The sequence below is a fragment of the Ahaetulla prasina genome, chromosome 2 (genome assembly GCF_028640845.1).
Source record: "Ahaetulla prasina isolate Xishuangbanna chromosome 2, ASM2864084v1, whole genome shotgun sequence".
Taxonomy (NCBI): Eukaryota; Metazoa; Chordata; class Lepidosauria; order Squamata; family Colubridae; genus Ahaetulla; species Ahaetulla prasina.
The window spans coordinates 244,353,983-244,379,211 of record NC_080540.1 but is presented as its reverse complement, the minus strand read 5'-3'; the positions used below and the strand labels follow the sequence as shown (position 1 = coordinate 244,379,211).

General features: G+C 39.0%; 1 protein-coding gene across 1 annotated transcript in view; it reads right to left on the bottom strand.

The window, feature by feature from the left end:
• The window catches only part of FBN2 (fibrillin 2), a 150,518-nt gene that overhangs the window by 88,511 nt on the left and 36,778 nt on the right, over nt 1–25,229 (bottom strand). The window contains exons 11-18 of the mRNA XM_058166657.1: nt 24,137–24,274; nt 17,621–17,740; nt 12,217–12,342; nt 11,717–11,839; nt 7,022–7,144; nt 6,056–6,208; nt 4,784–4,837; nt 1,139–1,264 (exon numbers count right to left, since the gene is read on the bottom strand). Of these exons, the coding sequence (XP_058022640.1) occupies nt 1,139–1,264; nt 4,784–4,837; nt 6,056–6,208; nt 7,022–7,144; nt 11,717–11,839; nt 12,217–12,342; nt 17,621–17,740; nt 24,137–24,274 (963 nt within the window). The remainder of the gene's footprint in view (nt 1–1,138; nt 1,265–4,783; nt 4,838–6,055; nt 6,209–7,021; nt 7,145–11,716; nt 11,840–12,216; nt 12,343–17,620; nt 17,741–24,136; nt 24,275–25,229) is intronic.

The window sequence follows — 25,229 nt, the reverse complement described above, 5'->3', positions numbered from 1 at the left end:
GCCAAAATGCAAATAATAAGTATCTCTAGTATTAAAAGAAAGGAACACAATGAAAAGATGGAACTAAAATTAAACATAAAGGAAACAATGAATACAACAATGTGTCATAGAGCTGACAAGGTAGATACCAAAGTGGATGATAAGCTTCTGTGTTTTAGGATCAACTATCTACAATAAAGTAACATAGTCAAGAAATATGCTGCAGACTAAAATTTAGTAGAGGAGCCACAAAGGCCTTGGAAAATAAATTCAAATGCTGTGCTGTGTCTACCTTTATAGATTTCAGAATAATGCAAGCAATAGTATCTCCTATAATACTTTGTGTAGATGAAAGTTGGACTGTAAAGAAACAAGATAGGAAGAGTTCTAAAACTTTTCAGTTTTGGTGTTGGAAAAGACTTCTGAGAATACAAACCAAGAAAACAAGTTGATCATCCCAAAAAATCAACTCAGAATTCTCACTCAAGGCAGAAATGATCAGTTTCAAACTACCGTATTACATTTCAGATTGTGTAAGGACCTCCCCCTCTGAAAACATCAGAAAGATGACCTCAGTTACTGTGGTAATGGATTAGAATTGAAAGGCTTAAAGGACCAGGCTAGGGACAAATCATCATGAAGATAATAACAGATTGTGATGCAGTAAAACTATCTATATAAGGTGATGTGATACCAATTTGGTGATACCAATTTGATGGCACATAATCAAAAATAACAATGATTTACTTAATGCTTTATTTTTTATTAGCCTCTAAAATGCTAATAATGGATTGACAAGATGTTAACTATGATTTTAGAAAACGATCTCATATTTTATGTATAGGAAATGTATTTATAATGCAAAAGTCCAATCAATAGCTAAAGCAGCAACATATTTCGTAATTCTCACAAAATGGCAATGTTTAATTAAATAAATAAAATGAATTACACAAGAAAATGATTCCCTATAATATTTGAAGATAGATATTATATGGTTAAATATATTATATGCAGTTAAAAATTGGTCATAACTGTTATATGATACATAGTCAATAACTTATTGATAGTAAGGACATAGTAGCGATCACTATTCTTTTTGTGTATCAAAATCTTAAGGTATTGGAACAGTTTCAGAATGAATATTGTTCATATAACATACCAACACAATTTTGTCCTGAAACATCTGATTCATATCCACTGTTGCAGTTACAACGATAGCTGCCACGTAAGTTTTCACAAACCCCGTTAGAGCAAATATCAGGATCTAAAGCACATTCATTTATATCTGCAATAATAATATAATCTGTCAGAGTATATTCTGCAGTACCTTTATTAAATAGTAAGGACATATTATTCATGAAAGTCACTACAGGTTTATATTCAATATGAACATTAATAGATAAAATAAAAAATCTTGGTTAGAAATCCAGAGACATATTATTATTTTAAAAAGGCATCATCAAAATATACAACACATTACATTGTATTAAAACAGAATGAACCCAATACTATGTGGTTCTAAAGAAAAGTCTGTAGTCATTAGAAAAGTTTACATGCAGACTTCCGGGTGGCGCCGCTGCGCTAAATGGCGGACAATCTCAGTCCGCCCATTCTTTGTGATTCTGTGAGAGCTGTTTATACAGCGTTAATCTGCTGTCAACAGCTCGTAAATCTCTGCCCTCGGGCAAGGAGGGGGAGATGAGCATTTGAACTGAAGTAGAGCCCCCAAGAAAAGCCCCAGAATGATTTCTGGTGGTTTGATGGGAACGCTCCTTCTATAGTTCAAAAAAAGCTCCAGAATCCAGAACGCCTCTGCAAAAGCAGAGCAAAACGCAGCGTCCATCTCCGTGACTGAAGAGGATTACTGATAAATTGTCAACACGGAAAGAATCGAAAGCAGGAGGGCTGGCATTCGTTTGTAAGATGATTTTAACTCCCTGACAGAGAAGTTATTTGAAGAGTGGAGATGAAGAAAGATGGCGTTTTGTGTTTTGAAAGTGAAAGCTAAGGAAATGCTGATTACAATTGCTGGCGTGGAACCTCTAAGAAGAAAATAACAAGATATTTTTTTTTCTAAATGGAATTCTTTTTTTAAAAAAAATCTATTCTTTTTTTTTTATCTTTTTCTTACAGTGTTTAAGAAGAAAAATTTATTGGGTTTTTTTTTCTTTTTATTCCCCCTCCTTTTTTTTTTCTCTCTTCTTTTTGATATTACTTAGTTTAAAAATGGCTTTTAAGCAAAGAGATTTAACCACTTCTAGAATATTGGAAATATCTTCACTTCAGGTACGGAAATTGAGAGAGGATATTAAAGAAAGTCTAAGGAATTTTTTACAGGAGCTTATGGAGCTCCTTATATCTTTCAGAAATAGATCAAAAATTTAATGAAATGGAGAAAGAAATACTGGATTTTAAAGATTTGGTGGAAGAGCAGAGTAAGGAGATGAAAAAATTAAAGGAATCAATTACTCCATTATTGTTATCTAGTACACAGACAGAAGAAAGACTGAATGAATTTAACCAAATTAATTTAGATTTGCAAAGGAAAATAGATGAAGTTCAAATTAATTTGAATTTAGAAAATAAAATAGATGATATTCAGGTTAAGGCTGATAAGGCAGAGGAAGAAAGGGTTATATTACAATATAAATTAATGGAATATGCTATAAGGGTAAGGGGCTTAAGAGAATCTAAAGAGGAAAATTTGAAAGAGATTTTTATTCAGGCCTTTGCTCAGATAGAGGGAATGGAACCAGAAGATTTTGAAGTTAATATTGAAAAAATTTATCGTGTTAATTCCTGGTGGGCAAGGCAGAAGTGTTTACCGAGAGATGTGGTTATTTATTTTACAAATAAGAGGATTAGGTATGGAATTTTGCGAGCATTTTATAAAAATAAATTTCAAATATTAGGACAAGATATAATAATGATGAAGGAAATTCCTCCTAAAATGTTAAGAAAGAGAAAAGAATTTGCCTTTCTGGTGGATGAGCTTAAGAAACATCAGATATATTTTAGATGGGAGGTTCCAGCAGGTTTAACACTGAATTATAAAGGAAGAAAGTATTTTCTCAACACAATTTGTAAAGCACGAGATTTTTATACTAATGTATTAAAGATTGGGAATTCTTTGTTAACAGATGTTAAGTTGAATGGTGAATAGATGGTTGAAAATGTGTAAGATAGAAGAAGGGGAGGGAGAATGTTTAACTTTATTACATATGATTATGGTTAATTTTTGTAAATGATTTATTGTGGATATAAATGTGTAATTTTAGGGGTACTATATGATATATTAAAGGTATAAAGGAATAGGAAGATGGAATATTGTTTAATTTTGGAGGATAGATAGTAAAATTTAGGAATTTGGATTAAATATTATATTTAAGAGATGGATGTAATGTTAATTAGAATGTAATTGTTATAATAGATATATTTTGGATAAGTTATAGGTGTAATTTTAACAATGTTATTTGATATAAGTAAGGTAAAGTGAAGATTTTAATTACTACAATTGATACTTTGGATATTTGTAATATTATTTGTTGTATATATAAATGTTAAAGATGTGAAAAGATGGACTATTGCTTACCCTGAAGGTTGGACAGAAAAATTAAAGAAACTAAGTTGGAAATATGAACTATTTTGAGAGACTGCTAAGGAAGAAAGACATTTTAGAAGAACCCTTGGTGAATATTGGAAGATGGAACGTTGTTTTGATATTGATTGATGAAGGTTGGATATTAAAACTATGTACTTTATTCAAGAATAAACACTAACTCAATCGGAAACTTCTGAGAACTCTAGGAGTGGAATGGTCTGATATATAATGGAGTGGAAGAAAAGTATCTTCTTTGTCTTTGGAAGGGGAGTGGAGGTTTTAAGGAATGACTATGGATTATGATTTGTGCTAGATTTTAATTTTTGTTGTTAGTTTTATACCCTGTACTCGGTTCTCGGAAGTCCTGGGGGGTGAGGGGAGAGGGAAGGGAGGGGGGGGGCAGAAAATGGATTGATAGTTAATGTACAAAGATGATTGAAGATGTATAATTAATGTAAGATCGGACCTGCCTGGCTACTACTTTAGAATGAAGGGAAAGAAGGAGTAGAAGAGAGAAGGAGGAAAGAGAAGAGGAGGAGGAGGAAAGGAAGGAAGAGGGGAAGAGGGAGAAGAAAGGAGTAGGGAGGAAAGAGGAGAGGATGTAGATAAGAGAGGGGGAGGATGGTTATGGAAAGTAGAAGAAGGTAGAGAAGGAGAGTAAAAGGAAAAGGAAGGGGGTGGTGACCGGGCAGACCCGATTAATTGTATATGATGGTACATTAAATATGTTATTGGATATGTTATTGGATAAGAATGTCAAAATAAAACTTTTTTGAAAAAAAAAAAAGAAAAGTTTACATGCACAAGAATACAGATAGTCCTTGACTTATCACCAGTTGCTTAGTAACCATTCAAAGTTATGATGGATCCCAAAAAGGTACCTAGGACCCGGATTCAAAGTTCTGACAGCCATTTTGGGCACACAGCCACTGGATCATATTTACAGCTTATTGTAGCATTTTACAACATATTTTGCTGGAAACCAGCATTTACTTTCAGTTTCTAGCAAAATGTCCATTGCTCATAATGGGTTTGTGTAATGATCAAGGCATTCACAACAAAAAAGTAAAAAAATCAGGTGCAGGCATGTCATGATCCACTTAATGGCCAGCACAATTTATGACTATAATTTGGAGCTCAATTATAGTTGTAAGTCAAAGACTAGATTTACTTAATGTTATTTTCTGTATATGCATATTTTACCTCTTCCATCCACAGTAATTCCTACTCCTCCACTACAAAGGCCATGGAACTCAGCTTCCCATGAGAAAATAAAAATAGTGAAATAGAATATAATTAGAGCAACAATATTTTAATATTTTAAAGTATTAATATTTTAATACTTTAAGTTTTAATATTTTAAAATATTGTAATGAATGTAGTTAAATTCCTTGAAAATTCTGCTCTTGTTCATATACACTTCAACATACCGTATATACTCGAATATAAGCCGATCCGAGTATAAGCCGAGGTCCCCAATTTTACCCCAAAAACTGGGGTAAACTGGGGACTCGAGTATAAGCCGAGGGTGGGAAATGAGGCACCTACCGGTTGGGGAAACCCTCCTCCCTCAGCTGAGAAGGCTGGCTCCCCGCCCGCCCTCTCACTGCACCGGCAGGGCTTCAGTCCGTAAAATGTGAAAAAGAAAAAAAACACTCAGTATAAGCCGTATAGACCCGAGTATAAGCCGAGGGCTTAAAAAAAAAACTTGAGTATAAGCCGTATAGACCCGAGTATAAGCCGAGGGGACGTTTTTCAGCACAAAAAATGTGCTGAAAAACTCGGCTTATACTCGAGTATATACGGTAATTAAGTTCATTCTCTTATAAATAAAATTACTTCAGAAACATTTCCTGAAACAACAGCAACATAATTTGGTTTAATGATACTAAAGTAACTATACTATATTTACTGTTTCTAAATAAGATAAATATAATCAAATTTACATACATTACTTAGATGGAAGCAAACTTTCTATTACAAACATTAAATTATATCTTCATTTACAGTACAGAACACTATCTTGTTCATCTTAACAATATTACTGTGTGCTATACACCACCCACCTTCACATATTCCAAAATTCCTGGACAATTAAACTACATTGTAATAGGGCAGTATGTCAACTAACAATTTACCATTGGCAAAGTTGGTAAAATATGCTTTTCTGGAATAAAAACAAGTTGCAAAGTATTGGTTTTATACTCAATATCCTGTATTTTTATATTTATTTGCATGTTACGGAATATGAGCAAATAAGCTTTTTGGAACAGAATCCAGCTCAACATTTAGATCCAATTAAATTCAATGTTTGGATTAATTTATTATGAATATGCTGTGTACATACACTTTGCTTTCTTCATAATAAAAAACCTGCTTTTAAAAAACAATGAACAAGATTTATAATCCATCATTTGTTTACAATTTATTATTCATACCAGTTATGTAGTCCAAAATTACCGTATATCCCATTACCTGAATTCTTGGCAGGACATGGGTGGCATGGCTCGCCAAAGCCGTAGTCTAAATTGGCACAGCAACATTCAGATTTTGTCACTGCTCCAGGAAAAGGGCGTACACATGCTCCCTTTTTGATTCCACCATAGCATGTGCTTCGCATATGAGTATCTAAGAAAAGATGTGAAAACAATACATAAATTCTTACTCTATAATGATATAAATAAGAATTCTCAATTAAAAAATGAATCTAATTTTTACACCTAAAATTTATGGATTCATATGGAATCCAAGAATTCCCGTAAAATTCTATACCACTCAAATATTAACATCTAGTTGTGGTTTATGTAATTACTGTTTTTAAGTGAGTATTCTATCTATGTTACAGGTTATTTCTTAAGTAGCATATTGAAGTTTATCAATTAATTTCTTGGAGAAAAACATGCTATTTCAGATATAAATGAATCCATGTTCTACTCAGTGGTGGGTTTCAAATTTTTTTACTACTGGTTCTGTGGGTGTGGCTTGGTGGGTGTGGCATAGCTTGGTAGGCGTGGCTTGGTGGGCATGGCAGGGGAAGGATACTGTAAAATCTCTATTCCCACTCCAGGGGAAGGTTACTGCAAAATCCCCATTTCCTCCCAATCAGCTGGGAATTGGGAGGCAGAGAATAGAAGGGGGCAGGGCCAGTCAGAATTTTTACTACCAGTTCTCCGAACCAATCAAAATTTCCACTACCAGTTCTCCAGAACTGGTCAGAACCTGCTGAAACCCACCTCTGGTTCTACTATCTGTAACATTAATTTTTTTAAATCTAAGACATATTTGTTGCAACAGGTGATAATATTGAACTGAGCCTGACTAATTAAAAAACAGGATAAGCAGGGTTGGATCCAATTAGCACTTGGGTTGAAAACCACTAGTAAATCTCAAGACTATAGGTTAGACCTAAAATGTTTTCTTAAAGTGGAAAAAAATACTAACCTACACAAACTCGACCATCAACTCCAACAGCTAGTCCAGGTGGACAATCACAACGAAATGATCCTTCTGTATTAATACAGTGGCCATTCATGCAAATACCTGGAGTCTTGCATTCATCAATATCTATTAGAAAAAGTAAATTGTACATATAATTTAGTACTCCCTATGTGAACAACAATAGGTCGTATTGCTTAAAAATAATCAAGAATCCTATTAAGTAGATTGCTTGATAAACAATTAATATGGCTTTATCAATCAATGAATATTTCCTACCATTTTAAAAAGTATTTGTTATGCTACATTCACAATCATATAACCCAGTGGTCCACAATCTTTTGGCTTCATGGACTGGCAGTGGCAACAGCAGGGGGAAGTGATGGTTTCACATGTGCAGCCTAGATCCTGTGCATGCACAAATGAAACTTGATGCTTCCATGGCCCGGTTCCCAGCAGGCCAGAGACTGGCCCCAGTCCACAACCCGGGGGCTGGAGACTCCTGATATAACCTACACCCTAATGCAGTTGAGCACTTGGGGGCCACTTTTTAAAAACTATTTTCTGCAGCCAAAAGAGCAAGTTCATATTATCATGAAGGAATTAGAAATCAATGGAGCCATTTTTCTCTCTTTCATTTTTTTAATATTTAAACTTATTCAACATCTTAATGTATTTTGTTCACTATCCAAAAGAAAAAAGTGCCATTGATTTTCTACTGAATTTTATTAGTGAGATAAAATTGGTGGAATCCCAGATAGTCCACAAAAAGATTGTCTCTGTGAAATATTCCTACATACATTATAAATGAGTATTATGTATAACTAATTCTCAATGATTGTTCAACATCTATTATTGACAACAACAATCTGGCTTAACAATATATGTAGCTACAGTGATACGTTTGGTTTTAATTCTGCAATTACATTAAAGATTTTAACAACAAAAAGACAGCATATGCAAGCTGTAAATAATAAAGATTTCCATTACACTTTCAAATGCCTGTTTGGCGGACTCCTACTATGCGGACATTCACAGCGGCTGACCTTCTTGCCCTGCGAGATTCTCTCGCGGGTTTGGCCCCCCACACTATCAAGGGCCCATCTTGAGGACGGGTTTTGGAACCCCGAGAGGTGGCATGCCAAAAATAGGAGACTCAGGGGATTTTTAATTAATTGTTTTAACCGTCTTTTTAAGGGGAATTTTAATGGGAATTTTAAGGGGAGGGTGGAAATTGACGGGTTTGGGTTGGGGGGAGGACGAGTGTTGGGGGAAACCCGTCGGGGAGGGTATGTCCAGTCCCAGCGCGCGCTCACGACACCATTTTAGTTGGTCCGAAGACGGGGGGGAAGGGATTGTACAGAGCAGAGAGTGTTATTCCATCTGTACGGTAAGTGGGAGGGGAAGATATGGTGGAGGCAGGGGGCCGTATCGTCCTTTGGGAGCACGTATTCGATGTTTAAAAGCGATCACGTGCTCCGGCCCCTCAGTCCTCACTCGTTCCCCAGATGGTCAAGACCCTCAGAGCTTGGGTCTTCGGCTGATGCTTTGTAATGCCCGGTCCGTGGTTAATAAAGCTCCCCTGATTTGTGACCTTATTCAGAGGGAGTCTGCGGACTTTATGGGCATTACGGAGACCTGGTTGGGCACAGAAGGGGGTGTACCCCTGGTTGAACTGTGCCCTCCGGGTTTCCGTGCATTCCATCAGCCGAGGGCCCAAGGTAGGGGTGGCGGGGTGGCGGTCGTGATTAAAGAAAGTCTGGAGCCGAGGGAGTCCACTGTTCCTCAGATAGCTGGCTGTGAATCCCTCCTTGTGAAGTGGGGCCATCGGAATCAGATGGGGCTGTTGATCACGTACCTGGCTCCTTGCTGCGTGTCTACAGCCCTACCTGAGCTACTAGAGGTGCTCGCTGGCGTGGCGGTTGAGATTCCCAGACTTTTGGTCTTGGGGGATTTCAACCTGCCATCGACCGGCTTGTCATCGACGGTGGTTCAGGAGTTCCAGGCCTCCATGACGGCCTTGGACCTGATTCAAGTAACTGATGGCCCTACACACATTGGGGGAGGCGCGCTAGACCTGATTTTTATCTCTGGTCAGTGGGTTAATGATCTGGATTTAGGAGATATAGTGAAAGAACCAGTGTCATGGTCAGATCATTTTCTTCTTCGCCTAGACTTTCGGACCGCCGCTCACCACCGCAGGGAGACGGAGCCAATGCGTTGGTTCCGTCCCAGGCACCTGATGGACCCGGAGAGGTTCCTGACGGAGCTTGGGCCGTTCCCTGAGGATCTTACCCACGGCACGACTGAAGAACTGGTTGCGGCTTGGGAACGGGCCGCAGCTGGGGCTTTGGACCGTGTCGTGCCTTTGTGGCCTCTGACCCGGCGTAGATCTCACTTGGCTCCCTGGTTTTCCGAGGGGCTGAGGGAGATGAAACGCCGGAGAAGACGCCTAGAGAGTACCTGGAGGTCCAGCCGTTCCGAGGCTGACCGGACACTAGTGAGGTCTTTTACTAAGACCTACCTAGTGGCAATGAGGGAGGTGAAACGTTCCTACGTTTCCACCCTCATTGCATCGGCAGATAACTGCCCGGCCGCTCTGTTTCGGGTGACCCGTTCCCTCCTTCAACAGGAGGGACGGGATGACCCCCTGCAGGGTCGAGCTGAGGAGTTTAACGGTTATCTATACGATAAAATCGTTCAGCTTCGGGACGGTTTGGACCAAGATTGCGATGATCCAACCGAGATGGCGGAGACACGTCTTGTTGAGGTCATTTGGGATGAGTTTGATTCTGTGGCTCTCGAGGACGTGGACAGGTTGCTGGGGAGGTTGCATGCAACTACATGTTTACTGGACCCGTGTCCTTCCTGGCTAGTGCTGGCTGCTCAGGAAGTGACACGAGGCTGGCTCCAGGGGATTATAAATGCTTCTTTGGTTGAAGGGGTTTTCCCCGCCATCTTGAAAGAGGCGGTGGTGAGACCTCTCCTGAAGAAGCCTTCCCTGGACCCAGCTATTTTGGGAAATTACCGTCCAGTCTCCAACCTTCGCTTCACGGCGAAGGTTGTAGAGAGTGTGGTTGCGTGGCAGCTCCCCCGGCACCTGGAGGAAGCTGTCTATCTAGACCCGTTCCAGTCCGGCTTCCGATCCGGTTACAGCACGGAGACGGCTTTGGTCGCGTTGGTGGATGACCTCTGGAGGGACAGGGACAGGGGTTGCTCCTCTGCCTTGGTCCTATTAGATCTCTCAGCGGCTTTTGATACCATCGACCATGGTATCCTGCTGCGCCGGTTGGAGGGATTGGGAGTGGGAGGCACCGTTTATCGGTGGTTCTCCTCCTATCTCTCTGACCAGTCGCAGACGGTGTTGACAGGGGGGCAGAGGTTGTCTGCGAGGCGCCTCACTTGTGGGGTGCCTCAGGGGTCGATTCTCTTGCCTACCCTGTTCAACATCTATATGAAGCCGTTGGGTGAGGTCATCAGTGGTTTCGGGGTGAGTTATCATCTATACGCTGATTATACTCAGCTGTATTTTTCCACCCCGGACCACCCCAACGAAGCGGTCGAAGTGCTGTCCCGGTGCCTGGAAGCTGTACGGGTCTGGATGGGGAGAAACAGACTCAAGCTCAATCCCTCCAAGACGGAGTGGCTGTGGATGCCGGCACCCCGGTACAGTCAGCTGCATCCGCAGCTGACTGTTGGGGGCGAGTTAGTGGCCCCAAAGTAGGTGGTTCGCAACTTGGGCGTCCTCCTGGATGGTAGGCTGTCCTTTGATGAACATCTGGCGGCTGTCTCCAGGAGGGCCTTTTATCAAGTTCGCTTGGTGCGCCAGTTGCGTCCCTTCCTTGACCGGGATGCCTTATGCACAGTCACTCATGCTCTGGTTCCGTCTCAGTTGGATTACTGCAATGCTCTCTACATGGGGCTGCCCTTGAGGTGCACCCGGAGGCTGCAGTTAGTCCAGAATGCGGCTGCGCGAGTAGTAATGGGAGCCACTCGTGGCTCTCACATAACACCACTGCTCCGTAGTCTGCACTGGCTTCCTGTGGTCTTTCAGGTGCGCTTCAAGATTTTGGTTACCATCTTTAAAGCGCTCCATGGCTTAGGACCCGGGTACTTACGAGACCGCCTGCTGTTACCCTATGCCTCCTACCGACCCGTACGCTCTCATAGAGAGGGTCTCCTCAGGGTGCCGTCCGCCAAACAGTGTCGGCTGGCGGCCCCCAGGAGTAGGGCCTTCTCTGTGGGAGCATCAATGCTCTGGAATGAACTTCCCCCTGGCCTACGTCAAGTGCCTGATCTTCGGACCTTCCGTTGTGAGCTAAAAACATACTTATTTATTCAAGCGGGACTAGCATAATAGTTGATTTTAAATTGGGGTTTTATTAATATTTTTTTTAAAAAATTTAAATTTAAATTTTGATTATCAGCCTTTTTTTGTAATTTGCTATTTTTTAATTTGGTTTTAATTGTACATATTCTGTGTTTTATCTTTGGCTGTACACCGCCCTGAGTCCTTCGGGAGAAGGGCGGTATAAAAATTTGATAAATAAATAAATAAATAAATAAAATGCAGAAAACACATCACAAACAAGAGTCCCTAGGAGTCAGGTGGCATTGAAATTTAAATTTAGTATTGTTGTTATATAAGTAAAAAGCTTTTTATACAAATATTGGTCTCATCAAGATAGGTATAATATATACCAGTACAGTAACGTCCATTAGGAGCCAGGACAAACCCAGGTTTACAGATGCATTTGAAACTGCCATCCTCATTAATACACATTCCATTCAAGCACATGTTGGTAGTTGTACATTCATCATGGTCTGAAAAATAAAATATTAGAGATTACAATTGAAATAATATCTGAAATTCTAAATACCAAAAGATTTGTTTTCTACTCAGAAATAGAATTCTGATCTAATGGAAACTCCTGGTGCAGGACAAAAAAGTATGTTTTTGTTTTTTTAACTAATTTTCCAATCCCATTACCCCACACCTCAAAACTTGACAGTATCCAATATAATTTTTAATACATGGAGTGCATCTTTAGCAGGAGAAGTTGCAAGCTTTTCTCAGAAAATTTGATTTTCCGTTAGCGAAATTTCGGAATATAGCGGAATATAATTTGTGGAATTATAACTAAAACAAACAATTAATTCAGAGCTCACCTAAAAAGTAAAATAAAATAAGAAATGCATACCAACACAGTTTTTCCCATCAGTTGTTAATTCAAAGCCAGCATTACAAATGCACTGGAAACTACCATCAGTATTCACACAACGACCATTCTTACAAAGGACACCATTCTGAATACACTCGTCAATGTCTGAGAAAAACAAATAAAAATAAACATTTCAATAACCAGCTACTATTTTATCTGCAAGACTTTTAAGACTACCTCCGTCTATAAATCATGGGAACCTAAATTATTTTGTGATTCAAGAGCCAGATGTAGACAGAGGGAAGAGGTGGAACAGCAAGAAAGAAAATGAATTTGATTAAGCATAAAATGGGTATTTAATATAAAAAACACATGTTTTAAACCCTTTAAATTTTTCAAATAAATTTATTCCTTATGTCTTCCACTTTGTCACTATCTTTAAAACCACAAATTTTAAAACCACTGACCAAAAGTTATTGGCATTAAATACAAAACTAAGCTATGATCCCGACCAAGGATTAAAACAATCAAGACTCTGTTCTCCACATATCAATTGCCTTCCTTGCCTTAAAAATAATGCGTAGTTGCATGGGACATCATTAAATTAGGATTCGTTAATTCATATCCATATTGAGGCCCTAACTTGGATTACTACATTTCCCCCCAAATCATTTCCCTCCCAGTGGAAATAGTAGGTTAGGGGCTATTTTGAACAAGTATTCTTGTCTTAAACAGGAACTTCTGCTGAACTTTGGCAAGTATGAATTCTCCTCTGGCTAAAATTTCTGGAATAAAATAGAGAGCCAGGTTTAGAACAATTTTTGTTCTAGTGACCCTATGCTTGTATTGTATACACACCAATGAGAAATTATATTAATTGCAAACTTCCAGAATTAATCATGACTGATGAAAAAAGAAGTTGGCTATGCAAACATACAATTTATTCATTATTTTCATTATCTAAATAGAGCATTCAAGCAGCAAGAGGGTTACAGCTTTTCATGTTTAAAGCCTCAGAGTATCCTGGATATGTCGGAGATCTTATACTGAAATCTGAGCTCTCCTAGTCAGCAGAATACTCTTTATCACCTGAGTTCAATAGAGTCCAATATATGCTAGGAATCAATAGGCCTGTGGACTATAATTTTAATGCTATCATTAGGATCAAAATGGGTCTAGAAGCGTCTTCAGATTTTTTTTAATGCTTTTCTGGCAAACGTTAATTTGATTTTTTTTTTTGATTTTTTTTTTATTACTTTTTTTACAACAAACAAACAAAAAAAATACATTATTACACCCTTGTGCTATACATAAAAGGAAGATTTGGGTCTTCGGATATATCCTCATGATTGCCAAAATCCACGTTCTCGAGGTACAGGTACTGAAGCGTCCAATGTTCCAAGCGCAAAGTCCACAAATGGTTTCCAAGTCTTCCAGAAAATATCTTCTTTATACACACCACTTCTAATTTTAATATCACATGTCATTTTATCATTTAAAGCTAATTTCCACATTTCAGAATTCCACTCTTCTATTCTAAAAATCACATCTAGTTTCCAATATCTAGCTATTATAATTCTACCTATTATAATCATAATTCTAATCAATTCTTTTTCATATTTTGTTAATTCTATTTCCTTAATTACCAACAATAATATAGTTTCCACTCTCAATGTTATTACTTTCCCCATCATTTCAAATATCATTTTCTCCAATTGTTGCCAAAACTTTTTAACCTTATCACAATTATACCACATATGTTCATAAGTCCCCAATTCCATCTCACATCTCCAACATTTTTTACTAGTTTTTTTATCCATTTGTGACAATCTTACTGGAGTCAAATACCATTTCCAAACAACTTTATAATTGTGCTCTTTAATCCTTATAGATAAAATTCTCATAATTCTACTCTTCCAATTCACATTCCAATCTGATTCTGGTATTTCAATATTAAGATCTTTTTCCCAATTTGTCCTCATCACTCTTTGTAATTTTTCATCAGAATTTATAATCTTATAAACCCTACTAACGAGTCCCTTTAGCCCAATTTCATCTTTCATAATCCGAGATACTAAATATTCAAATTCAGTTTCACATCTATTTATCGAATAATTTTCCTTTAGTTTTTTGTCCATTTTCTATCTGTATTTTTCAAACCAACTTAACCCTAATTTTTCAATAATTTCTTTATTCCTCCTTTCATTTCCATAACTTTTATCCAATCTCTAATAATTTCTATATTTTCCTCTTTAATCACTTCATTACGTTTTATATTATTTTTAATTGGCCAAATTCCAGTTGTCTCCCCAAAAGATTATATCCGAATTAAAATTTTAACAAATTTATTCCACATTTTTACTTAATCCCTTTAACCAATAACTTCTACTTACACATTTTAAATTTGCTTTATCTAAAACCACCTTGATCCAAATTTCTATATCCCTTAACTCTAAATCTCTCCAATAATTATCTTCACCTTTAAGTATTTTTACCACTATCCGGATACCATACGCACAGTAATAATTAAATAATTTGGGGATTCCTAATCCACCTTCCTTTTGATTTTGATACCACATTTTCTTCACTAATCTAGGTCTTTTGCCACCATTGCAAAATTTATCCAGTTTTTTCTGTTATCCTTCAATATCTTTCTCTGTCAAATTTAGTGGTAGCATCTCGAATAAAAAGTTGAACTTGGGCAGCAACATCATCTTCCCCATTGCAATTCAACCAAACCAAGACAACTTTAAAATTTTATATTTATCTATCTTCTTCTCAATTTCGTTAATCACCACATCATAATTAAGTTTTTTCAATTCTTTAACCTTAAGTGAAAGCACTATACCCAAATATTTCAATGTGTTTTAATCCTTATCCCAAATTGCTCTTGCATATTCTCAGACTCATTACCATTACTATCCATCAATAATTCTGACTTTGACCAATTTACTTTCAATCCTGTCATTTCTTCAAATTCTATCAAATGCTTATATATCTTTTCAAATCTTTCTCTACATTTTTCAAAATAATTAAAGTATCATCCATACAAATTTATCTTATACCCTTATATCCTTCTAATTCTTCATCTTTTCTATCATTTTGTCAATATTTCCATAGCCAATAAAAATAATGTTGGGGACAGGGACATCCTTGTCTCGTACCAGCTTCTAATTTTATCTCTTCAGTAAATATTCCATTCACCTTCACTCTTGCACTGCTCTTTTGGTACAATTTTGAAATAACATGTATAAACTTATTACCAAAGCCTAAAGCCTCCACAATTACTTTAATAGTTTCCCATTGTACAGAATCAAAAGCTTTAAAAATATCCAATGATACTATACCAATTTTATCACCATTATATTCAGCTACATCTATAATATTTAATACTCTTCTAACAATATCACTCATGTATCTACCCTTCACAAAACCTACTTGATTATAACTTATATATCTATCTATAAATCTATTTAATCTATTACTTATAATAGCAGTAAATATCTTTGCATCCTGATTAATTAAAGAAATGGGCCGATAGGACTCAATCCTTTCTAAATCTTTATCTGGTTTAGGAATTAGGGATATCACCGTTCTATTCCATGACGAAGGTACTTCCCACCATGTAATATTCCATTGAATAATTTTTGCAATCTTGGTATTATTAATTCTTTAAATTCTTTATAAAACTCAACAGGTAATCCATCCTCACCTGGAGCTTTCCCTAATTTTAATTTTTGTATTATTCCATTAATCTCATCTTGTGTTATATCTTCTTCCATCAATTCCTTATATGTTTGATCAATTTTCACCACATACTTTTCTAAATAGCTTTGCAATTTTCCCGATTAATTGGTTTCTTTGAATATAGATTCTGAAAAAATTTCTAACCACTTCACATTTCTCTAATTTTATAACATCTTATACCTCTATCATCTATCAAAACTCCAATTTCTCTCTTCTCTCTTTATCTTTCGCCATCTTTGCCAATAATTTAGAATTTCTATTACTAAATTCAAAAAAATTCCTATTTAAATATCTCAAATTTCTTTTTACTAACTCTGTATCTTCTTCTATCATTTTATTTCTTAACATATTAAGCTCCTGAAGAATTTTTTTTTCTTTAGTAAGCAAAAATTGATTTTCCAATTCTTTAATCTGATTTTTATCTCTTTCCATTTTAATTTTATAATTTTTATATTTCCTACTTGATAATTTAATACTCTCCCCTCTAAACACCGCTTTCATCGCATCCCAAACAATTTCAAATTTAACCTCCCCGTTATCATTTAATCTCCAACTTTCCTCCAGTTTTTTAAGTATCCATTTTTTATCCTTTTCATTTTTATACAGTTTCTCGTCATATCTCCAATAGCTTCTTTTTTTCTCAAAATTAAAATCTAAATCCACCATAACTTCTGCATGATCAGAATCTTTAAAAATTCCCACATCTACCTTATCCACATTATTCAACAAATCTTTAGAAAGAAAAATATAATCAATTCTAGAATATGTATTATATATCTTAGAGAAAAAAGTGTATACTCTCTCAATTCCTTTAACCTCTCTCCACACATCGACCATGCCGTTTCGAAGCATCCACATATTTAAAATCCCCATTTTATTTGCTCCTCCACAGCGGGTGGGATTAGTACTGTCTATTTTATCTCTGATTAAATTAAAATCCCCAGCCACAATTACTTTCCCTACACTTTCATTCTCCAAAATTTTTGTTATTTTTTCAAGAAATTCTCTTTGTTTTTCATTCGGTAAATATAAATTAACAAGTGTCACTTTTTCCTCATTAAGATTTCCAACAATTATTACATATCTTCCATCTTCATCCAAAATTACCTGATGTTTTTCAAAGTACACCCTATCCGATATCAGTGTAAAAGGTATGCAAATATATGAAAAAGCATTTGGAACTTCAAAAGCTAGAGGAGACAGTGTTCTCTAATACAGAGAAATTATGATTTAAAAATGAAATAAAATATGGAACATAAACTTTCTTTCCTTCCCTTCATAAAATCAATTGCAAAACTACTAAACAGGATGCTTCAACCTGCACATGTGCAAAGGAGCTTATGAACTTATGAACGTTAATTTGAAAAAATGAAAACTGTGTTTGGAAAAAAGGCTCACTGAAATCTTGTTAACCAAACCAGTAACTGTTTTATTAGAACTGTACATGTGGAATGCTGGTTTACTTTTTCATGGTTCATTCTCAAAATGAGATACATGTGTGTAAGCTGACCAGAGTTAACATGATAGAGTTTGTCAAATTTTGCTTCACTATACCATAAATTTAATTAAATACCTGCAAACATTAAATCATTGTCATGGTTTATTGAAGAGACAAAATAATCTTGTTTTCAGAGTTGAATAAGTATCAAATATAAGCATACATTGAATTGATAGATTGCAAATAACATTTCCATACCAATGCAAGCCTGCTTAGTAGGTGTTCTTTGGAAACCTGTATGGCATTTGCAATAATAAGAGCCAGGTGTGTTCACACAGTCTCCATTAGAGCATGGATTTGATATACACTCATCAACATCTGTTGGCATCAGAAAAGAATGCAATCAGATTTCATAATTTATACATAATAGTTTTTTATAAAATACAACATTTCATAAACAAATACAATTAGCTTACATCAATCACAAACTAATTCAATTCCCCATTTTAAAAATATAAGAATCACAATTCTCTAACTAAAATAAACTTAATATAAAGTATAAATTTGCTTTTTTAAAAATAGAAAATATTTAATTCCATGCAAATAAAATCTTCAAAAAGAAAATAATCAAATATAGATCTTTACATACAACTAATTATTAATATTTGTACATTCCCATTTTTTTGTTTTGACTCTAGTGATCTTGTTATACAGATTTAAATATACTGATTTTTTTAAATATAATATGATTAAAAAACAAAGCAAAATACAGTATCACAGAAGTCAAGTACAATAACATTAAAGTATTATTATTATTATTATTATTATTATTATTATTATTATTATTATTATTATTATTATTATTATTATTATTATTATTAATTAAATTTTTATACCGCCCTTCTCCCGAAGGACTCAGGGCGATGTACAGCCAAAAGTAAAAACATAAAATATATACAATTAAAACCACAGTTAAAACATAGCAGAATTATAAAGGCTGATAATTAAAATTAAAATTTTAAATTTTAAAATATTAACAAAACCCCAAAATTAAAATTCCACACTATTATGCCAGTCCCGCTTGAAGGAATAAATGTGTTTTAAGCTCACGACGGAAGGTCCGAAGATCAGGCACTAGTCGTAGGCCAGGGGGAAGTTCGTTCCAGAGCGTCGCCGGCCCCACAGAGAAGGTCCTACTCCTGGGGGCCGCCAGCCGACACTGTTTGGTGGACGGCACCCTGAGGAGACCCTCTCTGTGAGAGCGTACGGGTCGGTGGGAGGCAAAGGGTAACAGCAGGCGGTCTCGTAAGTACCTGGGTACTAAGCCATGGAGCGCTTTAAAGGTGGTAACCAAAATCTTGAAGCGCACCCGAAAAACCACAGGAAGCCAGTGTAGACTACGGAGAAGTGGTGTTACATGGGAGCCACGAACAGCTCCCGTTACCACTCACGCAGCCTCATTCTGGACTAACTGCAGCCTCCGGGTGCACCTCAAGGGCAGCCCCATGTAGAGAGCATTGCAGTAATCCAACCTAGACGTAACCAGAGCGTGAGTGACCGTGCATAAGGCATCCCGGTCAAGGAACTGGCGGACCAAGCGAACTTGGTAAAAGGCCCTCCTGGAGACAGCCGCCAGATGTTCATCAAAAGACAGCTGTCCATCCAGGAGGACGCCCAAGTTGCGAACCATCTCCTTTGGAGCCACTAACTCGCCCCCAACAGTCAGCTGTGGATGCAGCTGACTGTACCGGGGTGCCTGCATCCACAGCCACTCCGTCTTGGAGGGATTGAGCTTGAGTCTGTTTCTCCCCATCCAGACCCATACAGCTTCCAAACACTGGGACAGCACTTCGACCGCTTCGTTGGGGTGGTCCGGGGTGGAAAAGTACAGCTGAGTATCATCAGCGTACAGATGATAACTCACCCCAAAACCACTGATGACCTCACCCAGCAGCTTCATATAGATGTTGAACAAGGTGGGCGAGAGAATCGACCCCTGAGGCACCCCACAAGTGAGACGCCTCGAGGACGACCTCTGCCCCCCTGTCAACACCGTCTGCGACCGGTCAGAGAGATAGGAGGAGAACCACCGATAAACGGTGCCCCCCACTCCTAATCCCTCCAACCGGCGCAGCAGGATACCATGGTCGATGGTATCAAAAGCCGCTGAGAGATCTAATAGGACCAAGGCAGAGGAACAACCCCTGTCCCTGGCCCTCCAGAGGTCATCCACCAACGGGACCAAAGCCGTCTCCGTGCTATAACCGGGTCGGAAGTCGGACTGGAACGGGTCTAGATAGACTGCTTCCTCCAGGTGCCGGGGGAGCTGCCATGCAACCACACTCTCTACAACCTTCGCCACAAAGCGAAGGTTGGAGACTGGACGATAATTTCCCAAAATAGCTGGGTCCAGGGAAGGCTTCTTGAGGAGAGGTCTCACCACCGCCCCTTTCAAGGCGGCGGGGAAAACCCCTTCCACCAAAGAAGCATTTATAATCCCCTGGAGCCAGCCTCGTGTCACTTCCTGAGCAGCCAGCACTAACCAGGAAGGACACGGGTCCAGTAAACATGTAGTTGCATGTAACCTCCCCAGCAACCTGTCCACGTCCTCGAGAGCCACAGGATCAAACTCATCCCAAATAGCCTCAACAAGACGCATCTCTGTCATCTCGGTTGGATCATCGCAATCTTGGTCCAAACTATCCCGAAGTTGAACGATTTTCTCGTATAGATAACCGTTAAACTCCTCAGCTCGTCCCTGTAAGGGGTCATCCCATCCCTCTTGATGAAGGAGGGAACGGGTCACCCGAAACAAGGCAGCCGGGCGGTTATCTGCTGATGCAATGAGGGTGGAAACGTAGGAACGTTTCGCCTCCCTCATTGCCACTAGGTAGGTCTTAGTAAAAGACCTCACTAGTGTCCGATCAACCTCGGAACGGCTAGACCTCCAAATACTCTCTAGGCGTCTTCTCCGGCGTTTCATCTCTCTCAGCTCCTCGGAAAATCAGGGAGCCAATTGAGATCTACGCTGGGTCAGAGGCCGCAAAGGCGCGACATGGTCCAAAGCCCCAGCCGCGGCCCGTTCCCAGGCCGCAACCAGTTCTTCAGTCGTGCCATGGGTAAGATCCTCAGGAAGCGGCCCAAGCTCCGTCAGGAACCTCTCCGGGTCCATCAGGCGCCTGGGACGGAACCAACGCATTGGTTCCGTCTCCCTGCGGTGGTGAGCAGTGGTCCGAAAGTCCAGGCGAAGAAGAAAATGATCTGACCATGACACTGGTATCTTCACTATATCTCCTAAAACCAGATCATTAACCCACTGACCAGAGATAAAAATCAAATCTAGCGCGCCTCCCCCGATGTGTTAGGGCCATCAGTTACTTGAATCAGGTCCAAGGCCGTCATGGAGGCCTGGAACTCCTGAACCACCGTTGATGACAAGCCGGCCGATGGCAAGTTGAAATCCCCCAAGACCAAAAGTCTGGGAATCTCAACCGCCACGCCAGCAAGCACCTCTAGTAGCTCAGGTAGGGCTGTAGACACGCAGCAAGGAGCCAGGTACGTGATCAACAGCCCCATCTGATTCCGATGGCCCCACTTCACAAGGAGGGATTCACAGCCAGCTATCTGAGGAACAGTGGACTCCCTCGGCTCCAGACTTTCTTTAATCACAACCGCCACCCCCCCACCCCTACCTTGGGCCCTCGGCTGATGGAATGCCCGGAAACCTGGAGGGCACAGTTCAACCAGGGGTACACTCCCTTCTGTGCCCAACCAGGTCTCCGTAATGCCCATAAAGTCCGCGGACTCCCTCTGAATAAGATCACAAATCAGGGGAGCCTTATTGATCACGGACCGGGCATTGCAAAGCATCAGCCGAAGACCCAAGCTCTGAGTGTCTTGACCATCCGGGGAACGAGTAAGGACTGGGGGGCCGGAGCACGTGATTGCTTTTAAACATCGACCACGTGCTCTCGAAGAACGATACGGCCCCCTGCCTCCGCCATATCTGCCTCTCCCACTTACCGTACAGATGGAAAAACATTCTCTGCTCTGCACAATCCCCTCCCCCCCTGTCTTCGGACCAACTAAAATACTGTCGTGAGCATGCGCTGGGACTGGACATACCCTCCCCGACGGGTTACCCCAACACCCGTCCTTACCCTCCCCCCCCTTTAAAAATTCCCTATTTAAAAAACCCCAAAGGCTCTTCCTTGACGCATGCCACCTCTGTGGGTCCCAAGACCCGTCATTGAGGCCGGCCCTAGGTAATGTAGCAGGCCATTCCTGCGAGGCGTGGGCACCTCGCAGGCGGAGGAGTTCATGTACGGAGTATCGCATGTTGAAAACAGAGACAGCGAGATAAAATCATGTCCTCAGAATGGGCAGGCAAGTTATTGATGATCCGTCCAATGGGAGGCCACTATGTCCGGTGGTAAATCAGAAAGGGCCAGCAATCCCATATGGAAAATTGGTGAATAGCATCATCGTCCCCACCATCGCTGGCATTGTCAATTCCCGGAAAAGAGGTCCCCCGGTAGATCTACAAACCTGAGGAATAACCCCTCACCCCTCCTCTCCCAAAAGGGAGGGGGGGTCCAAAATCCCGTCGCAAATGGCAATTCCCTAGCCATAGGTTCTTTTTCTATAGGGAAACCATTGCTCAAGTAATTGTGAGCTCCATTGTGCTTGCAGACACTTCCTTATGTTACTGTCATGTTTCCTGTTCCACTTGACTTAAAAAAAATTAAGCTGCTTCATTTTTTTTAAAAAAGTAAATGAAGCAACTAGCATTCTGCAGAGCAAACTGCAATTATTAGAGAATCCAGCATTTTTTCCCAACAGTACTTTTGCCAAGAAGCACTATGGAACAAAAAATAATGGCCCCTTAGATATTCTTTGAAAGTAAAGATTACATGTGACTAGCCCAATGCTTTGTTTGGCAGTGTGCCCATTTCTAAATTTCTAAAGTATGCTTAGAAAAAAATAGTATGTGTGTTAAGTCCAAAAAGGGGCACACTATATGTATAGTACTTTATCTCTGAATTTGACAGAAAGAATATTTTCTTTCTATTCAGATCAATGCATACAGAATAAGCTCAAACCTTGTCTTTTAAGTAAAAAAACCCAAAACCCCTACCCAGAAAAAACTGTATGAAATCCCACTGTGTTTGACATCTTTGTAATTTCCCAACCATATTACTCAAACTACCTTATGATTGTTCAGTGTTTTCTAAACATTTTCTTCTCAGGTACTCTCTTTAATATTTTAACTTACATGGGAATTTATTACAAACTAGGTTATTTTGTTTTGTCCACACAAAGCAGTTATTTCAGAATTAATATTTCTAAGGAGCTTTATAAATGAATTCATAAATTTGTAGTTGAAAATTTGGAGCTAGTAACTGAAATATGTATTAGGAGTTGCTTCTGAGCATATTCTAATAGTTCAATATAAATATATACTATATATAGTATATACTATATATATATATATATATACACACAAATATGAATTTGTTCAAGTGTTTGATTACTTAGATATTTTAAAGGCTTTCCTTTTTAGAGAAAAAAAGTCTTGAGAAGCAAAGGGATATACTCTAAGTATATTTACCTAGCAATTATGTTACTAATTGATATACATTTTGTAAAAAAAAATCTCTCCAACAGAAAACATTTTCTTTTTTGATATGTCTTTTAAAGGCTTTATGTTGGTGAGACGAGTACAAATAAAAATCATTTTATTGTTATCATTTTAGCTAAAACATATCAATCTACATTTCAGATAGATCAGAGCTTGCAAAAATGCACTAGAATCAGAAACATGGCATTGGGGGCCCAAAGGAGGGAGTGCGCAACTTGGGTGTTCTCCTGGATGCACGGCTGTCGTTTGAAGATCATTTGGCAGCCGTCTCCAGGAGAGCCTTTTACCAGGTTCGCCTGGTTCGCCAGTTGCGCCCCTTCCTTGATCGGGATGCCCTATGCACAGTCACTCATGTTCTTGTTACCTCCCGCCTGGATTATTGCAATGCTCTCTACATGGGGCTCCCCTTGAGATGCACTCGGAGGCTTCAGTTAGTCCAGAATGCAGCTGCGTGGGTGATAGAGGGAGTCCCACGTAGCTCCCATGTGACACCTCTCCTGCGCAGACTGCACTGGCTTCCTGTTGCCTTCCGGGTGCATTTCAAGGTTCTGGTTACCACCTTTAAAGCGCTCCATGGCTTGGGACCTGGGTACTTACGGGACCGCCTTCTGTTACCTCATGCCTCCCACCGACCCGTACGCTCGCACAGAGAGGGCCTTCTCAGGGTGCCGTCCGCCAGACAATGTCGGCTGGCGGCCCCCAGGGAAAGATCCTTCTCTGTGGGGGCCCCCACTCTTTGGAATGAACTTCCCCCTGGTTTACGTCAAATACCTGACCTTTGGACTTTTCGCCGCGAACTGAAAACATATCTGTTTGTTCGTGCGGGGCTTTCTTAAATTGTTTAGCTTTAAAATTTAAATTTCTCTCTGGTTTTAATTGGGGTTTTTTAGATTGTTTTAATTCCGGCCACACTGTATAATAAGTTTTTTAATTTTATTTTAACTGTACATTGTTTCTTTTTATTTTGGCTGTACACCGCCCTGAGTCCTTCGGGAGAAGGGCTGTTTATAAATCTAATAAAATAAAATAAATAAATAAATAAAATAAAATAAATTTCTAAAAGTCTGGTTTTTAAAGAAGGATATAATAAGATATATAATAAGTAAAAAGGGGAAATTGGATGTTACACTCACCAGTACAGTCTCCATTGGCATCTTGCTTATATCCCATATTGCATTCACACCGGTAACTGGAAATTGTTGGGATGCAGCGCCCATTTAAGCATAAATTTGGATGATGTTTACAGATATCTATTGTCTGATTGAGTATTGCTATAAAAAGACATGAGGTAAGTTTGGATTATTACCTCTAAAGTTATTTTTTTAAAAAAAAAACAGTACTGTTTTTTAACATTAAATAAAAAAAAATTGTGTCATTAGGTGAACTCAATGTTTTCTGAAGTCAACTGCATTGGTGGAATCTGTTTTAGAATGGAATGGAGGAAGATGCTGGAAACATTTCAAATTAAACTTGACCAGACAACAAGGGTTTCAAACAGCTCAGCTAAGGTAAGGGCTTGTTATTTATTCCAGGAGTTCTTTTTGATGGATATAGGATTTCCTTGTGAAAGAAAGTGGTATTCTCACAATCCTATACAGAATTCCATTTCAAAGAAGGCTTCATGTTACAGAGGCTCCCTTTTCCTTAAAAATTTAGAAAATCCTTTTCCAAAGGATTTCAAGAAAAGCACATGCTTGCAGAATAACAGGACACTACTACAAGGTTTCCTCTGTAGGAAAGCTGAGCTTTACCTCTGCTGGGTGCCTCTCTCAGAAGTTGCAAAAAGAGAAAGATGAGTTGAGTGCTGCTGGGTCCTGGAACTGGCTGAAGAACAGGCCAAGTCCTGCAAAGCCCTAGGTGGCTGAGTGGCTGATTAGGAAACAAGCCCAAGGCCTGGAAGCTTCAACAGCTTTGCACACATTGGTAACCTCTGCAATCAGCTTGAGACTCCCTGAGTGGCTAGCTTGGGAGCAGGGAAAAGGTCTCAGAGATCCATGGGCCGGGACTGGTGAGGAAGATCTATGGGGACAGCTCTGCAACATGCCTACAGTCAGTCATAAGGGCAAATGCAACAGGGGCACTATAGTGGGAATAACTTTGAAACCAGGTCGTAAGTAGGTTGGGGGCAACTATCCTAACTTTGGTCACTAAGTGACTAGTTGCACATATGTATTTTCCAATTGGTTTTTGCTTGGTTTCTTCTTAATTTGAGCAGAATTGCAGATT